The following is a 17879-nucleotide window of genomic DNA, read 5'->3' on the forward strand; positions in this document are numbered from 1 at the left end:
AGTGTCAAACCCATTGACTTTGCCCCACGCTTTCCGCCGGTTGGTTTCGGTTTTATCATTTGATTTTGCTGTGGTCAGAACCCTTAGCGTGAACTCCGCCCCCTTAACGAATTTTCAAATTAACTTTATTCGGGGTTCCATCCGTGACTACCATCGCATAGCTTCCAGGTGAACACGTGACGGCTCACCTGGGCCCCGCCGTGCGCTCGGCACCTGGCCTGGGCCCCTCGCCCCCTGCGCTGACCCCGGCCCTCTGCCCTCCGCCCTCCTGCTCGTCCTGCTCGTCTGTCTGCCGTGCAGACCTCCGGGTCCTCGTGCTGCTCGACGCGGGCTTTGCGGCCTCAGACCCGGCCGTTTCTCCTGCCTCTTCACGGCGTCGCTTTGTGTCCTTCGGGGACAGGCCACGCGGGCCCCCTCTCCCACGAGCACCGTCGGCCCTGGCTCACCAGGCCCTTGATGCAGAGGTCACTGGAAAGTCCGTCTTGGACTTGGCACGCGCGTGGCATCTTCGAGAACCGCAGCCCGTGTTCGGTGTGTGGATTTCCACCCGCCACCTCGATGCCGTCCTCGACCTCGGGCATCAGGGTGCAGAAGCGCTGTGTGCTGGAGCCCTGGGGTGTGACTGGCTTGTCTCCTCACTCCGGGGTGGACAAGGGCCGCTGGCCCAGACAGTGCCTGCGGTCGAAAGGGAGCGAGGAGGCTGGCTCTGTCGGCGGGGAGGCACGGGTCTGGCGCAGGGCACCAGGCGATCGCACGCCAATGGCCTCGGGCGCCGTGGGGGCCGGCCCAGCGCTCGGCCTGGCGCTCTCTGGGAGGCGGGGGGGGGCGGCCTCCTTCCACGTCCTGCAACAGTCTCCACGGCACATTTTCCTCAAAGGACACGCGTTGTTTTAACTTCTCCGGCACGTGTCACTCACTGACGAAGGTCGAATCTCAAACAGTGGATAAAACGTTAACGCGAAGGCAGACACGATTGTCCACTTGGTGGCACAACGCTTATCCAACAAGAAAAATGATCAAGATGGCGTGAAACAGGGTGTTGGCCCCGGTCCCATGCGGGTGGCCGCACCACCAGGCGGTTAGGGCTTGATCGGCACACGCCACGCTCCCCACTCCCTCCCTGCCTTTCCTGGCTTGGGGTGAATGGTCTGTTTTGGTGTCATTTTGATGATGAACCACAATACTGCCTTTAGGGTCATCAGTCCCAAGTTCGTGACATAAAATGGTATTTAGTAACTAAATATTAATTACGATATAATTTTAAGGTATGTGAACATATTTATGCTATCTCAAACTTGTCAACTGAGTTTCTAGGGTGTATTTCACTTGTTTAGGAATGTACGTTAGTGCTTTCTCTTCTGGGGATGGCACCAGGGGTAGGAGAGAAAGAAATAGGGCCCAATTAAACAGTTGAGTCCAAGAGAAAGAAATAAAAGGCATCCAAATTAGAAATGAAGGTGTCAAATTGTCACTTTTTGCAGATTGTTTATAGAAAACCCTAAAGACTCCACAGGAAACTTAGAAACAATAACTAAACGCAGTAAAGCTGCAGGATACAAAATCGATTGTGTTCCTGCACACCGATGACAAAATTTCGGAAAAAGAAATGAAAACAAAAAAATCTTTTTGCAATTGCGACAAAAAGAATAAAATGCCTAGGACTAAACCTAACAAAGAACGTGAAGGACCTAAACACTGAAACCTGCAAGACGTGATTAAAGGAATTGAAAAAACGCAAAAAATGGAAAGGCTCGCGTTCTTGCATTTGAAGAAGCAACAACTCAAATGGCTTTATTACTCAGAGCAATACACAGATTTAATGAAATCCCCGTCAAACTCCCAATGGCATTCTAGAAAGAAATGGAACAAACAAGTCATCAGTTTTATACGGATGCACCGAAGACCCTAAGTCGCCAAAGCATCTTGAGGGGAGAGAGCAAGGCCAGAATCGTTGCCCGACTTCAAAGTACACTACAGAGCGACAGTAATCAAAACGGCGTGGTCCTGGCGGAAAAACAGGTACACAGACCAGAGGGACAGAATCGAGAGCCCAGAAATAGACATACAGACAGATGGGAAGATGGTTTTCAGCCAAGGAGCCGAAAACATACAATGAGAAAAGAAAGGCTCTTCGATACATGGTGCTGGGAAAACTGGAAAGTCACCTTCGAAAGAAGGAAACTAGACCTCTGTTCATTACTACACACCAGAATGGACTCAAAACGGATCCGAGACCTAAATATAAGACCCGAAACGATAAACCGCAGAGGAGAAACCACAGGTACCAGACTCACGGACCCTGGGTTTAGAGAGGATTTCATGTACTTGACCCCAAAGGCAAGGGAAGTAAAAGCAAAAATAAACAAATGCTGAATCAAACTAAAATGCTTCTGCTCAGCCAAAGAAACCATCAACAAGACAAAGAGGCAGCCATCCGAATGGGGGAAGATGTTTGCGAACAACGCCTCCGATAAGGGGCTAATATCAAAAACATACAAGGACTCGTATAACTCAACAATGAAAACGCAAACGATCCCATTACAAAGTGGGCAGAGGACCTGGACAGACACTTCTTTCAAGAAGACATACGAATGGCCAACGGACACACGAAAAGATGCTCGATTCCACGAGCAGTTAGGGACATGCAGATCACGGCCACGGTGAGACATCGTCCCACCCCTGTTAGCACGGCTGTCACCAACAAGACAAGTCACAACAAGTGTTGGAGAGGTTGCGGGCAGAAAGGGACCTCACACCCTGCTGGTGGGGATGGGAGTCGGTGCAGCCACTGTGGAAAACAGTATGGCGGTTCCTCAAAAAACTCAGAACAGAAGTACCATGTGACTCAACGATTCCCCTTATGGGTATGAACCCCCCAAATTTGTTCGTAAAGCTATACGCACCCCAGTGTTTATTGCAGCATTATTCACAGTGGCCAAGACATGGACACAACCGGAGTGCCCTTAGGTAGACGACTGGACAAAGAGGCGTGGTACGTACACACGGAGGACTAGTACGCAGCCCCCAAAAAAGGGCACAACACTGCCATTCGTGACACCAGGGTTGGATCTTGAGATTATCACGTCAAGTCAGACAGAAGAAGCTGAGAACCACACGATGTCACTCATGTGTGGGGTCTAAAACGGAAAGCAAAGCAAACGAGAGCGACAGGCAAAGCCTCGGACACAGACAACCGTTCACTGTGGCCGGAGGGGAGGGACGGGGGTGGCAGCCGAGGGTCGAGGGGGCAAATACAGGTGATGGAGGAGATTTGACCTTGGGTGGTGAACACACAATGCAATATGCACGTAACGTATTATCGAACTGTGCACTTGAAACCTATGTAAGTTTATTAACCAAGGTCAGCCCAGTAAATTTAATAAAAAAGTAAAAAGTGGCTTCCATCCATTGTTGCCGTTTGCAGCGTTGGATTTCTGAGTAGAAATTCAATCGCCGTGTAATTGCCAACGGACACCGCGGTCTGCCAACAGCGTGAGAACGGGCGTCTGACCGGTGCTGTTGTTTGCGTAGGTGGCCCGGCGGCGGCAGGACGGCGGGCTCCAGGAGGCCCTGGCGGAGGCCGGCCGCCGGCTGCAGGCGCGCACGAGCCAGCTGCGGGACGGGAGTCCGTCGCGGGACGTGGCCGAAGCGCTGCTCGCCGGGCTTTTCCTCCTGAATGGCAGCTTGGCGGCAGATGGCGCCACGGGCAGCCCCACGTCCCCCGACAGGTGAGCCGCATTTCCCCGTGTGAGTGCCGGGTCACCCAGACGACACTGACGTGTAACGCGCACACGACAAGGGTGACACGGGCTCCGTGGAACCGCGGTGACAGCAGCCAGCGTCCCGCCAGCACCGGGGACGGCGAGGCCTGTGTCGGGGGCCGTCCGGGGCCGTCTGCAGCCGTCGGGCTGGTTCTCGGGTTGAAGGCCACGTCGTGTGGGACTGGCATCTGGATTTCAGGTTTTATGTCCTTGACATTTGTTTAAAGACAAACAGAAACAGGCTAGAGGTCCTTGCACGTAAGGAGCTACCTGGTTTTGTATTTATTGAAGTTTTTTTGTGGCCTGGAAACTCTTCCGTGTTTCGGAAGTGGGGCCAGGCGGAGGCTGCATTTCATTTTGGGGACGAGCGGGGACGCGTGGGTCGCCCCCTGCTGCAGGCGGCCTGGAGCCAGGCCGTGCTCCCGCGGTCTGGGCCGTCCTCGGGGGCGGCAGGTCCCGAATCTGTCTCCGAGGGTTCGTTTCACACCGGTCACAGACACTCTTATCTCCTGGGGGGCACGAAGGGAGAACTGTGCTGTCGGAAGTGTCCGGGGCCACGTTGTGTTTTTATGACGTACGTGACAAATGTTAGGTCTAAACGTTTCCAACCCTTCGCCTTTCCCGGGCCCGGCTGGGAGCAGGCGCTCGCTCTGAAGACCCAGCGTCCCGGCTCTTACCGTGGGGCTCGCGGGAGCTGGCGGGGCCCACGCGGTGCCTGTCCGGACACCGAGGGTCTCAGGGGCCGCCTGCTGGGTCCTGGTCACCACCAGGCGCCCCCTCCACCTCCGGAAACTCTTATAATATGTTACACTCTGGGAAACCGGAGGCCCCCACAGTGTTTTCAAACCTCGTGGGGAATGTCGTCCTGGCCCTCACGTCTTTTACGTGCTGCTGGGAACACGCCTTCCTGTTTTGGGAGAAAGAGAGAGCGTTTGCTCCGTGTTCGGTGCCCAGAAGGGTCCCCGAAGCAGCCAGGGTGGGCGGAGAGCCGGGCTCCGGTCTGTGACCGCCAGCCCGTTGCTTGCCCTGCGGGGGGCTCTCGTTTTCCGGGAGGCGCCTTGAACTGCTTCCCGCCCATGCGTCGGCTCCCTTTCGCCCCCAGGTCTCTGCCTTTTACGTGTGTCCTTTCGTGTGTACTTGTGTCTCACGCGTTGTGTCTTCCCGTAGACGGTTTTCCCTTATTTTTCATATCAGGCTGGGAGGATTCATAAACAAACAGATGCGTATTATGAAAACGATTCTGAAGATTCTAATTTCTAACATAAGCGAGATGCCAGGCGTCTGTGTGTATTTGTCTTTACATAAATTTGTAATGATCTGTCTCCCAAAAACCACGTAAACGTTTTATTTTTCTCTGGATTCTTTTTGACCGAAGGCTGTTTCATACACTTGAGGATGCTCACTCGTCCCCGGCACAGACGCGCCACTGGAAAGCCCTTGCCAGCCTGATCCGGGGGACCTGTGAGGTGGCCTGGCGCGTGAATGTGCCAGACGGCCCCCGGGGCGGCCCGCCGGGTGAGTCGCGGCCCGTGGGTGAGTCGGTCGGCAGCCCCGATGGCGGGAGGGGCTGTTTTCCCCTTGGCCGTGGCCGCGTGGCTCCCGACGAGACGGCACTGGGGTGGCTTCACGGGCGGCCTGCCAGGTGATGCCCACGTTCCGCTCTGACGCCACTGACCAGGAGGCCTGGTTTGTGCGGGCCGGTCGCCCGGCACAGTCCCTGGTGGCGACGGCTTCCCTACTCGGCCTGCCCGGCCTGGCCCGGATGCACATGCGCCGGTGGCAAGTCCGGATGTGCCGCGTGTCAGGCACCTCGCTCTGCCTGGTGTGGGGTCCACCCTGCACACTGGGGAGGGCACCCCACGTTGAGGCAGCTCCCCTCTTTTCCACCACTCTCAAGACCCCAAGTCCCCCCAAATAAGAATTTTATAAATTCACAAGTGCACGACCCACGGGGAGTGAGGCCGTCCTTTTGAGCAGGTGCCGGCAGGGCGACCGTGCGTTCCCGCCTCCCCGGCTCCACGGCCGGCTGTGTGTGTCCGTCCCCTGGGAGGCCCTGCAGCCCCCGGTCGTCCGCGTGTTGCACACACCCTGTCACCGCGGGTTTGCCGGCCTCTCCTTGGACCTGCATCCCGGCCTCGGGGTTGGGGGTGGGAGTTTTCTGTTCCTTTTCTGTGGCCATGTCCCGCTAATCTTTGTTCCCTCCTTCCTCCTCCAACTGCGGCTTTTCGGGGCTGCCAGAGAACCCGCTCTGTGGCTCTCTGTGGCTCGCGGTGTCAGCCGCCCCGGCCCCGAGCCAGGGCTCCGCCTTTGCCGCGGGTCACGCTGTGAGGCCCGCGCTTCGCCCAGCGTGGCCGGCCACTTCCCGGCGGCGCCGCGTGTCCCTCCGGGTCAGGTTCCCCCCTCACGCTCGCACCTTCTGCTTCCCTACGTCACCCTCCTTTTAGCCACTGTCCCCGCCCACTTCCGACCCTTCCCAGAAACGCAGGTTCCGAAGAGCGAGGTTCAGTATGGGGGAGGAGCCTGCGTTCGGGGGCCTCACTGATCGCGACGATCACGCACACGCGTGTTACACGAGCTCTGTCGCCCGGTCGTGGCGTCAGCCAGTGCGCTGGGTGCCATCACGACTTCATTTCAGAACAGAACAGTCGTTTCCAGAAGACTAAAGAGATGGCATCCTAGTGCAGGTCGCCAGCCCGCTGAGTGTCAAAGCCAAGCACACAAACCCGGGAAGCGTGGCCACGCCGCTCCCTTTGGACGCGTCCTGGGGCTGGTTCCGCCCGACGCCCCTCCGTCACAGACGTGCACCTTGTCAAGGGGCTGGGTTTGTTGGTTTTCTGCTCCGCACGTTTGTTTGGAGTTTGATTTCCAGCCTCATTTTACGTTAGCGAGGGAGCGTGCTCCGCAGGCCGGGGCCCGAGCGTGTTGGCACGTGCCGTGGCGTGCTTGGTCGTGTTGGTGGCGTGTGTGCTCCTCTGAGCTCCGTCACGGCTGCCGTGGTCACACGCGTGGGCCGCGTCCAGCACGTGCATCGCGTGCCCCACATCCTGGTTCACCTGTATCTTACCTGCCTTTCTACCATCGCTCAAATGGCCGGTGCTGCTTCATCTTGGTCAGAAGCGGAAGTCAAGTTTATATATATATTTATTTTAGCATTTTTAAAAATTAATTAATCTTGTTATGGTGACGTTGGTTAACGAAATCCAGTAAGTTTTGGCTGGACACTTGAACAGTAAGGCGTGTGTAATTCACAACGCACGGCGCTAGGTTTCTTTCTGTCACCACGTATTTGACCCCTTTACCCCGTGAACCTCCCCCCTCTGCCCCCTACCCACCCCCCGTGTGGTGACCACTCGTCTATCTTTTTGTCACATTTTTAACTGTGTTAATGGAACCACCGTGGCATTTTTCACTTGATCAGATTTGACTGTTACGCCCAACTTGAAATCAATATATGAAATGTTTTTCCATTTAGCTTCCTCCGAGGCGTCTCCCTGTTATGAGGAAAACATGGATTGGAAAGTCGTCGGTGATAATTATTTTGCGGTGGCATTTTTCACTTGATCAGATTTGACTGTTACGCCCAACTTGAAATCAATATATGAAATGTTTTTCCATTTAGCTTCCTCCGAGGCGTCTCCCTGTTATGAGGAAAACATGGATTGGAAAGTCGTCGGTGATAATTATTTTGCATTTTTGAACAACATACTCGAGTCTCCAGTAGCTTCCACATCCAGGTAAGTTTTCAGAATTCATCGGCCAGGTCTTGATTTGCCAATGGTCTGAGGATAGGCCAAGCCTAACTGTAGGGTGGGCTTAAAATGTCGATTCTGACTTAGTTATTGATACTGTGTTTCATGTTACGTGCTCGGTAAATATTCTTTTCATAGAATGTATGTCTCATGTTTCCGTGGATTATGAAAGGAAATACAGATTATAGTAATACAGCTTTCCTTCAAAGCATCATTTATACTAGATACTCCAAAAATAAAGTCTTTCTTTGAAAAATAGTCTTACCTAGTTGCTTAGAGACCAGACACGGGATCAATGATCGAAGATTCTGGTCATTTTGGAGACTCTGGGGAAAGAGATGCTCTTTGGAGCTCAATCTGCCCGATCGTACCCTGGGTCCGCATTTCAGCACGTGCATCGAAATGGAAACCTCCACGTGTCGCTGCTCGGGTCCCGGTGCCCACGAGCCGGCGCAGGCGGCACTGCCAGAGGCGGCGCGCGCAGGGCGTGGGGCGCGGGGCGCAGGTTCCAGCGAGGTCCGAATTCCCGGGAGCGCAGCTTTCTGTTCCCTGATGGGGACGTTCCCAGGAAACGTCTTCGGGTCCGGGGGCCACAGCGGCCACGCTCTGTCCCACAGACAGCAGCCCTCTCCACCCAGCCCGAGCTTCCTCCGTCGGGACCCGGTCAGGGGAAGGCCGCTTCTCCCGCCAGCGTGGCAGGCACCGCAGGATCAGAGTAAAGAGGCTGGCGAGGGGGTCGCCCTCAATGCGCGCACGGCAGTTCGGGTCACGTCTCTCGTCTACAGCTCTGGGAGCGCCGAGGTCTGACAACGGGAGCGTCTCTCCTGGTTGGGCCTCAGCTCGCTCCGTAGACGCTTAGGTGTCCCTGGCCTGTGGCCCCCCACGTACAGCCCGTGCTCAGCTTTCACGGCGGCTGCCCGTGTCCAGAGCTGGGACGGGCCACCAGTCCCCACGGCGGGGACATCGAGTCGTACCCGGCTCCTGCACCGGGCTCTTGCTGACATCTGCCACACGAGGGCCTGGGCTTCAGACGTGGCCTTGGGGCCCGAGCCCTCCCCAGGCGGGGGCCGGGCCAGGCCTGAGCCGCCCCTTCGAGAACTCTCACTTTAAAGCTGCGTATTCAGAAAATAAATGCACGGACGGAGCGGGCACCATCAGAAGCCGCGGGATTCGGTGGCGTCAGACAGCGCCGTGCAGAGCCTTCCAGCTCAGGGCTCCCGACGGTGGCCTGAGGTGACACGGGGCGGGGTCCGACACTGCCCGCCCTCGGACGCGCTCCGCCGTGGACGCCCCGGGACACAACGAGGAACCGAGCACCAAGACGCTTCCGGCGTCAATGGCAAACTGGTCTTCAGCAGCCACACGTGTGAGCTCACGGAGCGACGTGATTGCGAACGCGCCGTTTTTGGCGCAGCGGGCAGGTTTCCGGTGAAACGTGGGCGATGCATCGCAGAGTTCTCAAACACTCTCACGCTCACATTAATTTCATCTCTGTTGGGAAAACATATGGTCTAGTAAATATTCCAATTTTTGACCAAATACATCTGAGTATTATTTTTAAAAATTCGGTAAGTCGAATTTGTCTTGAGTTTATTTTTTTTCTGAAGCTAACACGGTTCTGTTGTGTTCGTAGGGCCGTCCGTGCCACCAAGGAGCTTCTGACGGAGAAGTTTCATGCCTCTGAGGATGAGCGAGTGATCTCTCTTTTATCATGTATGGACTTTTTGGAGAAGTTATTGCCTGAGTCTTTCTACTTACCTAGTGGTCCCACATTCCATAGCCCCCCGTCTCTCACTGAGGCCATTTTAAATACAAGCTTATTGTGGACAAAGCATTTGAAAAGTTTAGAAAGAGACACATCTGGTATGGATACTTGGAAACATTTGGAATTTGGCGAAGAGATAAATGAAAAAAGGCAAACTCTTGACAAGAATGAATCGAGATATATCTTAAGATTTATGGAATTAATACTTTTTAAAATTAACCCTAAGCTACTGGAATTGTGGACGTATAACGTTACAGAAGAAGAGAGAGCCGAACTGGAGATCTTGTCTGCACTTTTAAATTTTTCCGTTCTAGAAAACAAGAGGATTCTTAGTAAATGCTTTAACTTTTCCCAGTTTTTCCATTCCGATTGGCCTGAACCGTCTGCTGTGAAAATGGATTTTGTTCACATAAGTGAAGCCATAATAAGCAGTCTCTATGAACTTGGATTTCTGAGGCAGGAACAAGCCTTGGAAGCTCTGGACGCCGTCTATGCAGTAAGGAATGTGTCCCGTCTTTTCTCGGCCCCCTCTGAACAGCAGAGACAAGAAGCCGATATGCTTTTGACTCATATATCTCTAAACGTCTTCAAGGACAAGGATTCAGCTCTACTTCTGCAGGCGTGTTCTCCATTTTACCAACGTGTTACTAAATTCTTCAGCCTTCAGAGTGCAGAGTCTTTGCTGTCCTTCCTCACGCAAATCTCAAAACACGTTTCGGAAATCACAAAGCAATTTAATTCCCAAGACATCAGTAAAGCTCTTGCATTTTTATACGAGACGACGGAGTTTCTGGGGGAGATTTCCGAAGTGCCTTCTTGTCAACAGCTGCTTTCCGTGTTTAGCTTTCTGGAGCTTCGAGCCCAGCAGTGGATGTCTGCGGAGGGCCCGGGATGGGAAGTGGTCCTCGCCACTCTGACAGGCCTCAAACGGCGGCTCTCAGTGGACGAAGACTTTCGTGTTTCTTTATTTCGGTACATGAACCACCTCTTCAACAGCTCGGGAGAAGCCTTGCTGGGTAGCGAATGCTTTGCTTTGGATCACAAAAGCCTTTCCTTTGTGAATGACTCAGCAGATGGGGGTGCTCCATTTATTTTTCAGTGGCCGCAAATTCTTTCAAACCTCTCCGCAAACGGCAGCACGTCCAATGAGTTTGCGGCTCTTCGCTGTGCCGTCTCGTGCCTTCGAATGTGGGCTGGAGTCTGGAGCAGCGTGTCGCAGATTCTGAAGGCGGACGCGAACATTTTCTCTGCCCTTCACGTTGGTCTCACCCGGCTTTTGGATGAACTGGAAAGCGACGTGAACATTTCTAAGAGCTGCCAGGGACTGTGTCCCACCCACCACCCTGCTAAACTCATATTGGATCTATTCAAAAACATAAGTCGAGCCGATGGCTTCCAAGACTGGGATGCTTTTCTGAATCTCGGGGATGTCTGGGCAGCATCGGGTGAAGAGTCAGTTGGAGTAAAGTCACTTAATCTGGGCCAAATAGAGAAATCCCTCTTCACCCTGGAAACTGCCCTCCGTCAGCTGCAGGCGCGTCCCTTAAACGCGAGTGCAAGCGACGTGTTCGCTGCGTCAAGCGACGCCCCAGAAGATGTGGATGAGAATGTGCTTTGGATAAATCACCTTCTTTCAAAAAGTCTCACGCGTTACGGAGGGAAATTTGAAAGCATCATCACCGACCTAAGAGAAACAATGCTCTTCCTTAGAAATGTGGCACTTGACCAAGATCTATCGTCTTGTGCTGCCATGTTCCAAAATGTCACCGAGTTTATTTCGGAAGATGGCTTATTATATGTGAACCCTTTGCAGAGGACATTACGGATTCTGGCCGTGCTGAAGTCCACATTTTCCTCTGAGGACTCAATTCGCAGACTGAAAGGATGCGCTAAGTGCGTGGACACCATAAACCAGCTGCGTATGGCTTATAACCCCAGTTTCTCACAGGGCCGTCTTCAGGGTCTTCCGAGGCATTTCAGAGACATGGAAAACAAAATTAACTCCACGCGGAAACTTGTTACTTGGCTGTTGACTATTATGGAATCGGATTGTCCATTGAATAAGTCAAACATAAATTGTGTGAATAGTTTTTTGAAAAATCTAACTGACTTTCTACGTGTCGTGCTCACTGCAGTCTTAGAAAAGGAAAAGATACCAAACTCTGAGATTTTATTAACTCTTTTAAATGACTCCACAAACCACGTAAGGATGATTATCAACAACTTAACGAGAGACTTCGAATTTGCTTCTCAATCGAACTGGAAACATTTTATCGAATTGATTCTAAGACCCGTAGAAGCGTCAGATGAAATTCCTAGCCAATTTCAACATCTTTGGCTGCATTTAGTCGCTCTAGGGAAGGAAATTAAAAAACTTGCAGAAGATATTTCCCTTAACGTTCTGGAAAATAACTCCTCTTCTAAAATGGAAACGTTTTTGAATACATTTGCTCCCAGTCCGAAGGAAAAGGATATAAACAGTTTCAGCAATTCAGTCTTTCATTTAGCTAGTTACCTCTCCTTCAACTTATCTCACGATCTCCAAAATTCACCCCAAATCATTTTGCACAAAATAGCGAAAGCCGTGGGTCTCGGTGTCCAGGTGATCAGGGGCGTGTTCGACTCCCTGATGCCCTCGACGCGTCACGGGACCCCGGGAGACCCAGGTAGCAGACAGGCGTTGAAGAAGGTCACTGCTCTCCTGCGAGCTGTCAGGAAGCCCGACCTTGACCTGCTGGTGGACCAGCTCGAGCAAGTCGGCGACGGCCTCGTGGATTTCTTCAGGAATGTCAGCGGGCTGGGCACTGGCACTTCAGGGGTCAGCCTGCTCGTTGGCCTGATGGAGAAGCTAGTGGACAGCTCACATTCTTGGGACGTCAGCCACCTGCTGAGGCTGGCACGCCTCTTCCCCAGAGAGGACGTGAACGCCGCGGTGGACGCGTACTACGCCCTTCCTCAGGCCGCGAGGCTCCTGCGGGGACTGGCGGACAAAAACATCACGGGAGCCCTCCAGGACGTCTACGACTTCACGCTCCTTCACGGCGTGCGCATTTCCGGTGTCACCAAGGAAGACTTCGCTGCGGCGATCAAAGCTCTTTTGGACAGCGTTGCCCTGGTGTCGGAGAAGCCCGGCCTCCTTGCCGAGGCTTTGACTTGCCTTCCTGTGCTGCGGTGCCGGAATCACACCGCGGCCGGGTTTCGGCAGGACCCGCGGTTCGGGGCCTGTGACCGTCCGGAGAGCGCGTCTTCTTCCTTTTACGGCAACGTGGCCAGTGTGCTCGAGCGCCTCCGCCTGTCCCCCCCAGGGGAAGTGTCGTGGTGTTCGAACGAAACCTCACGGACGGAGCTAACCAGAAGAATGGTCTGCGGCGTCCACGGACTCGTAGACTGGAGCTCCATTTTCCTGGAGCTGTTTCGGGTCCTCCACGCTGAAACCTCGCTTGGGAAGAGCGTGCGAGAATTTTGGCGTAAGGCGTTGCCGTCTGTCCCGCCCTCCGGGCTTTGTCCCAGTGGTCCCCTCAAGCACGTTGCTTTGCAAATCGTAGAAAAATTAAAAAATGTCAACCTTACAGAAGTTACGTCCCACGAAAACATGTTTGATAAACTAGCTGGTTTAAGCAAGATCCTCAGCGTTAACGAAAGCACGGGCGCGTCGGCCAGAGGTATTTCTGTGAATTTGGGAAGGATAATGAAATTGCTTTCTGGGGATCGGAGCCTAGAAAACAGTACTCAGTCTCTGCTCTCTGCACTCACGACGTTTCTGAATGCAGACCGGACAGGCAGGGACTTAGACGCTTTCTCAAGTTCTATGGAACAAAGCGCAGCCCTTTACGACCTGCGAGAGCCGTGGCCTGAGTCTGAACACATCACGGAAGACCTGAATTATGACGTAAAGATCAGAGCCCCGCCTTCTGACGTTAACAATGACGCTCAAATGATGAATTCAGTGGCTCTTCAAGACGTAACACTGCACCTTGTCCAGTTTCTGGAAAGCCTCCATTCATCAGCGCAGGCGTTAGAAATTACTAAAGATTTTCTATCGGTCACCAAAAACTGGCTTTGTAAATATGCAAATGGAGACTATGCAAGAATGATACAGACGTTATGTCTCATGGCCAACGAGAGTTCAACCGATGATCTAGCTTTGTCGGCTAAAGATATTACTACCTTTTTGAGTTACCTCAGACACATTCCTAGAGAAGGCGATTTCGACGGTGCCCTTCTCAGCCAACTGGCAGACCCAGAAGAGCCAGCTAATTTCTCAGTTGTTCAGTCGCTTTTAGAAAGCTTCCTAATTAATTCAATCAATAACTTAGCTGGGAGCTCTCAAGAAGCAGCCTGGAGTCTAAGTGATAGTGACCTTCAGATAATGAATTCCATTAACCTCGCCTTGAACCGAACGCAGTCAGAAAGGGGAGAGGGAATAACTCTCCCTCTGGGAAGCAGACTGGGGCGCGTGGAACGGCTTTTGAAAACCTTCTTCTTTTTACAAAAGGAGCGTCCTGCGAACGAGACATCTCCGCTGGGGGTGGTCGCGGAGCCGAGGTGAGTCTGCGGCTGCGTGGCGGGCTCGGCGGTCACGCGTGGCCATCTGCCCCCGGGGTGCACACCTGCCAGCGGCGGCACCTGCACCCGGCGCCTCCGCACGCCCTCCGGAGCGAGTTTGGTCTGAATGGCCATTTTATTAAGGTGTCAAGGTAAAGTGATTTTGGTGGTTGCCATCCATATAAACCTGGCCCTTGGCAATGAGTCACTTACTATGCTTTTGTATGTTTTGGGTTATAAAATTAATTTTGAAATTATATTTTATATGGAACTGAAAAATTAGTTTTTATATATGTATCGGCATATACTTCATGGTCATAATTGGAATTAACGTAATTAACCGTTCCATCGCAAGTGAGGAGTTTAAATGTTTTCATTCCGATTACTCCACTGCGAGGTTTATATTTGGAATTGGTAAAATTCCCCCAATTTAAAACCGATGGCCACGTTACCTGCGTCTCGTCTCTCTTTTCCGTCCCTTTTGAACTCGCCGGTGAGGAGGCAGGAGCGAAGTTCCACGGGACGTGACGTCAGCCTCAGTCCGGGCTCAGCCCTGACGTAGAGCCCGAGCCAGCATTTCCTACCGGGAACTGGCTTCCACCATCCCGGGGCTGGCCAAGCGAGCCCCAAGCCGGCGGGACAGGCCGTCACGAAGGGGTGCTCACAGTCAGGCCGGGGGCACGGGGGCCGTGCTGGGGCTCGTCGTCCCCGGGGGCGTCCTCAGCCCTCGGGGGGCCTGCCCCTGCTCGGGGACCGTGTCCCTTCCATGCCCCACTCCCGTGAGGGGGCCGGCTCTGGAGCCCATCCAGACCGGGGGTGCGTGAGGAGGGCACCTGGGCGGCCGTCCGGCCCGGCCGTGCTGACCCTCCCCAGGGCCGTTGGGAGCCCGCGTGATGTCAGGACCGCGAACATGTCGCTGCTCACGGGGAGTCAGTGCAGCCATTCCACGTTTCTAAGCGCGAAGGGCATGGCTTTCTAGTGTCAGGTTTGAGGTGTCGTAATGGGATGGTCTGTGGGGTTCCTCCACTCTTTTCGTCAGTTGAAAATATTTGATTTTCCTGCAGTATAGTTTAGCACGGCACCTCCCAGTCGGCGACCCCCCGCATGATGCGTTTTCATCTTTCCATTGCTAAACATGAAATTAAAAATGTATATTTACAGTTTTGTCCCACAGGATAAAATTCTAGAAATTCTGAAAGGGGATCCATTTCTTGCCTCTGTGAGGGAAGACGGACCGATGAGCAATTTTTCAAGTTTAAAGGAGATAACACGTCATCTAATCGAAAGCGCGTTTGCACTGGACAACGGAGACGTCCCTTTTGATAAGCGCCACGGACCGGAGCCCGTGAGAGGCGTGCTCCGCGCCCTCGTCTGGGAAATCGCCACGCAGAGCGAGACGGAAAAGCCCGCGGAGTCCCTGACGGTCGCGAGCCGGCTGCTTTCCCACGTGCGTCGTCCCGCCGGCCTCGTCCGGCTCGGTCGCCAGCTCTGGTCTGCCCTTCACCTGGTGAGAGAGACCTCAGCGGGCCTGGCGCGTCTAGTGCAGACGCTCCTCCACTCCCGCGCCGGGGCCTTCCGGAGCCGGTGTCCCGCGCTGCAGCGGGTCATACTTGCTAAGCTGACCGGTTTGCTTTCCCTTGCAAACAGCTCGTTCCCCCTCAGAGACAGAGCGGCCTTGGACATCACTGCGAGATGGCTCACGGTCCTCTCAGGAGCTGGCCGGGAGCGTGGTGTCCGGGAACCCCTCCTGGACGCGTCCGCTGCTGCGGGCACGCTGGCGAGCGCCAGCGCCGGGGTGGGGGGCCTCGCCGCGGTGCTGGACTCCGCCGTGAGGCTTCTCGAGCTGGCCACGGCCGTGTCGGGGAAGGGAGCGGCGATTTCTGGAACGCGTGTCGTCCCCACTGCCCACGACTCTGCGCAGTCCTTCGATACGCTTTGTTCCACTTTGCGACAAAGCCTCCGAGATGCCGTGAGTGAGATGGCATCCGGCCCGAAGACAGCGGCCCGCGCCGTGCTGGACAGCGTGGACGGCACACTGGCGCCGGCTCTCGGCCTGGCCTTCGGGATGGCCGGGGTCCGGCCCGCCGCCCCCCACGACCCCGCCGCCCACCACACGTCTTCGTGCGTGTTCTCCAGCGTGAACCGGTCCGAGGACTTCGCCAGTATTTTGAAAGAAATTGCTGAATTTTTAACATCTGGGGAAATTAATTCGGGAGACGCGGAGCATTTTCCGGGAGCAATTAGTAACGGGACTCGGATGTTTTCTACAGATTCTTCCGACGTCTGGGAAGAAATCCTGGGTTGCTTAGTTCCTATAGTCAACCTCGTCAACCAGATAGACTTCTTACATCCTAACCGAATTTCTGCTCGCGGTTTTCGTCAAGATGCTCATGGGGTGGCCCTGGAGGAGACGCTGTCACAAAACAGCCCAGAAATGGGGACCCGCCCGAGGAGGGCGATGGATCTCATCCCGGCAGCCTTCCGGAATAACTTGGAGGGTGAGAGCGGGGACGGTTTGAATTCGTTGCCGACATTCGCTCAGCACCCAGACATCCCTTTGAAAGCCATAGAGGCCGTCGTCAAGGCCTCCAGCGGGACGAAAGGTGACTGGGGAGGTGACTCGAGTGAAGCCCTGGTTTTCAGCCCCTCTCTGCTGCAGACCGTGGCTCCCCTGGGCACATTCACAGGTCCAGCCCCAAACGGCCCTCAGGGGGCAGGTTCCACGGGGACCCCCTTCCAGGGCGTTTCTGAGATCTTCGGTAACGCAGCCGCTGGAAAGAATGCGGCGTCAGGACTAGGAGAGGGGACCGAGGAGGCGGCCGGCGTGCCTCCCGCCCGCGGCCCGTCACCGAGCCTCGAGGACGGCCTGGAGGGCCTGGCCGCGCTGGCCGAGCACTGGCAGAAAGTGTCGCTGACGGACGAAAGGTAAGGAAAGGCCCACCGCGGGTCTTCCCGGCGCGGAGCTGACGAGGGCCACGCGGAGCCGGGGGGCGTCACGTGGAACCGGGGGGGGTCACGTGGAGCTGGAGAGGGTCCCCATGCCCACCCCGGCTGCCACACAGCGGGTCCGGGCCAGCTCTCTTCACTGCTCGACTCCTTAGATGCCAAATGCGATTCGAATTTATTCAAAAGTTTCACTAGTAAGTGGTCTTCAGAAGTAAAAGCCTCTTATTTTATTCACTTGTCCTAAGACTAGGTCCTTAAACGGCGTTTTCATTCACGTGCCCCGGCAGCCGGGCGCCCTGCTGCGTGACAGGCGGATGGGACTGTGAGGCGGTGGGGCGTTTGGCGTGGTGAGGGTCCCACACTGTGCTTCACGCTGCACACGATGTGTGTGATGGATGTGGGGTTAACGCACGGAATGTGCTCATAAACAGCTCCGGACACCCCGGCAAAAACATTAGCTTAAAGTTACAAGAGTAAGGGCCATGGCAAAAGTCTCCGAATGTAGAACGTTCCGTAAGCGTCCTGAAGGGTCCCAGCGAGGTTCCTGGGGTCAAGGCCCCGTGGCGGCCGAGGCCGGCTCTCGGAGGGGGATTGGGCAGGACCCGTCCTCCCTGTGTCCTGCCTCGACACCTGCCATCGTGCAGGGGACAGAAGTCCTGTCGGCCCAGATGTGAATCCACTGCTTTTTGTGCCGGGGAACCCTCGGGGCTCGTTTCCGCTCCCCCTGCCCCTGTGGCCGGGTGTCCTCCAGCGGCCCCTTCGTCCACCTGGAGGCACCGTGCGTTATTCACGCACCATCTACGTCACCTCCGTTAGAATGAGTTCCGTGCCCACGCGGACGCCGCGTTTAAGCCATTTACACGTCCCTAACCCCCCGCGGGAATGGGGCCCGTGTGCTTCAGAGGACATGGGCAGTCTGGCGGCCACCCAGCCCTGAAGCTCTGTAGCCCTGTAGGTCACCCCTGGGGGGGCAGCGTCCCCCCCGCGCCCCCCGCAGTCGTGGGGCCCACAGACGTCACCTCACAGCTGTTTCTTTTCTTCCCAAGCGTTGCTGACATGTGTCAGGGCCGTGGGTGGAGCGTGAAGATGCTGCTGCTCCGCGGGCTCCTCATC

The 17879-nt window shown here is 54.9% G+C and overlaps 1 protein-coding gene across 1 annotated transcript in view; it reads left to right on the plus strand.

The window, feature by feature from the left end:
* Positions 1 to 17879, plus strand: part of ABCA13 (ATP binding cassette subfamily A member 13) — a 148766-nt gene that overhangs the window by 23148 nt on the left and 107739 nt on the right. The window contains exons 9-14 of the mRNA XM_039847126.1: positions 3532 to 3728; positions 5137 to 5294; positions 7381 to 7495; positions 9144 to 13820; positions 14982 to 16745; positions 17813 to 17876. Of these exons, the coding sequence (XP_039703060.1) occupies positions 3532 to 3728; positions 5137 to 5294; positions 7381 to 7495; positions 9144 to 13820; positions 14982 to 16745; positions 17813 to 17876 (6975 nt within the window). The remainder of the gene's footprint in view (positions 1 to 3531; positions 3729 to 5136; positions 5295 to 7380; positions 7496 to 9143; positions 13821 to 14981; positions 16746 to 17812; positions 17877 to 17879) is intronic.

The sequence above is a fragment of the Pteropus medius genome, unplaced genomic scaffold, assembly GCF_902729225.1.
Source record: "Pteropus medius unplaced genomic scaffold, Ma_sr-lr_union100, whole genome shotgun sequence".
Lineage (NCBI taxonomy): Eukaryota > Metazoa > Chordata > Mammalia > Chiroptera > Pteropodidae > Pteropus > Pteropus medius.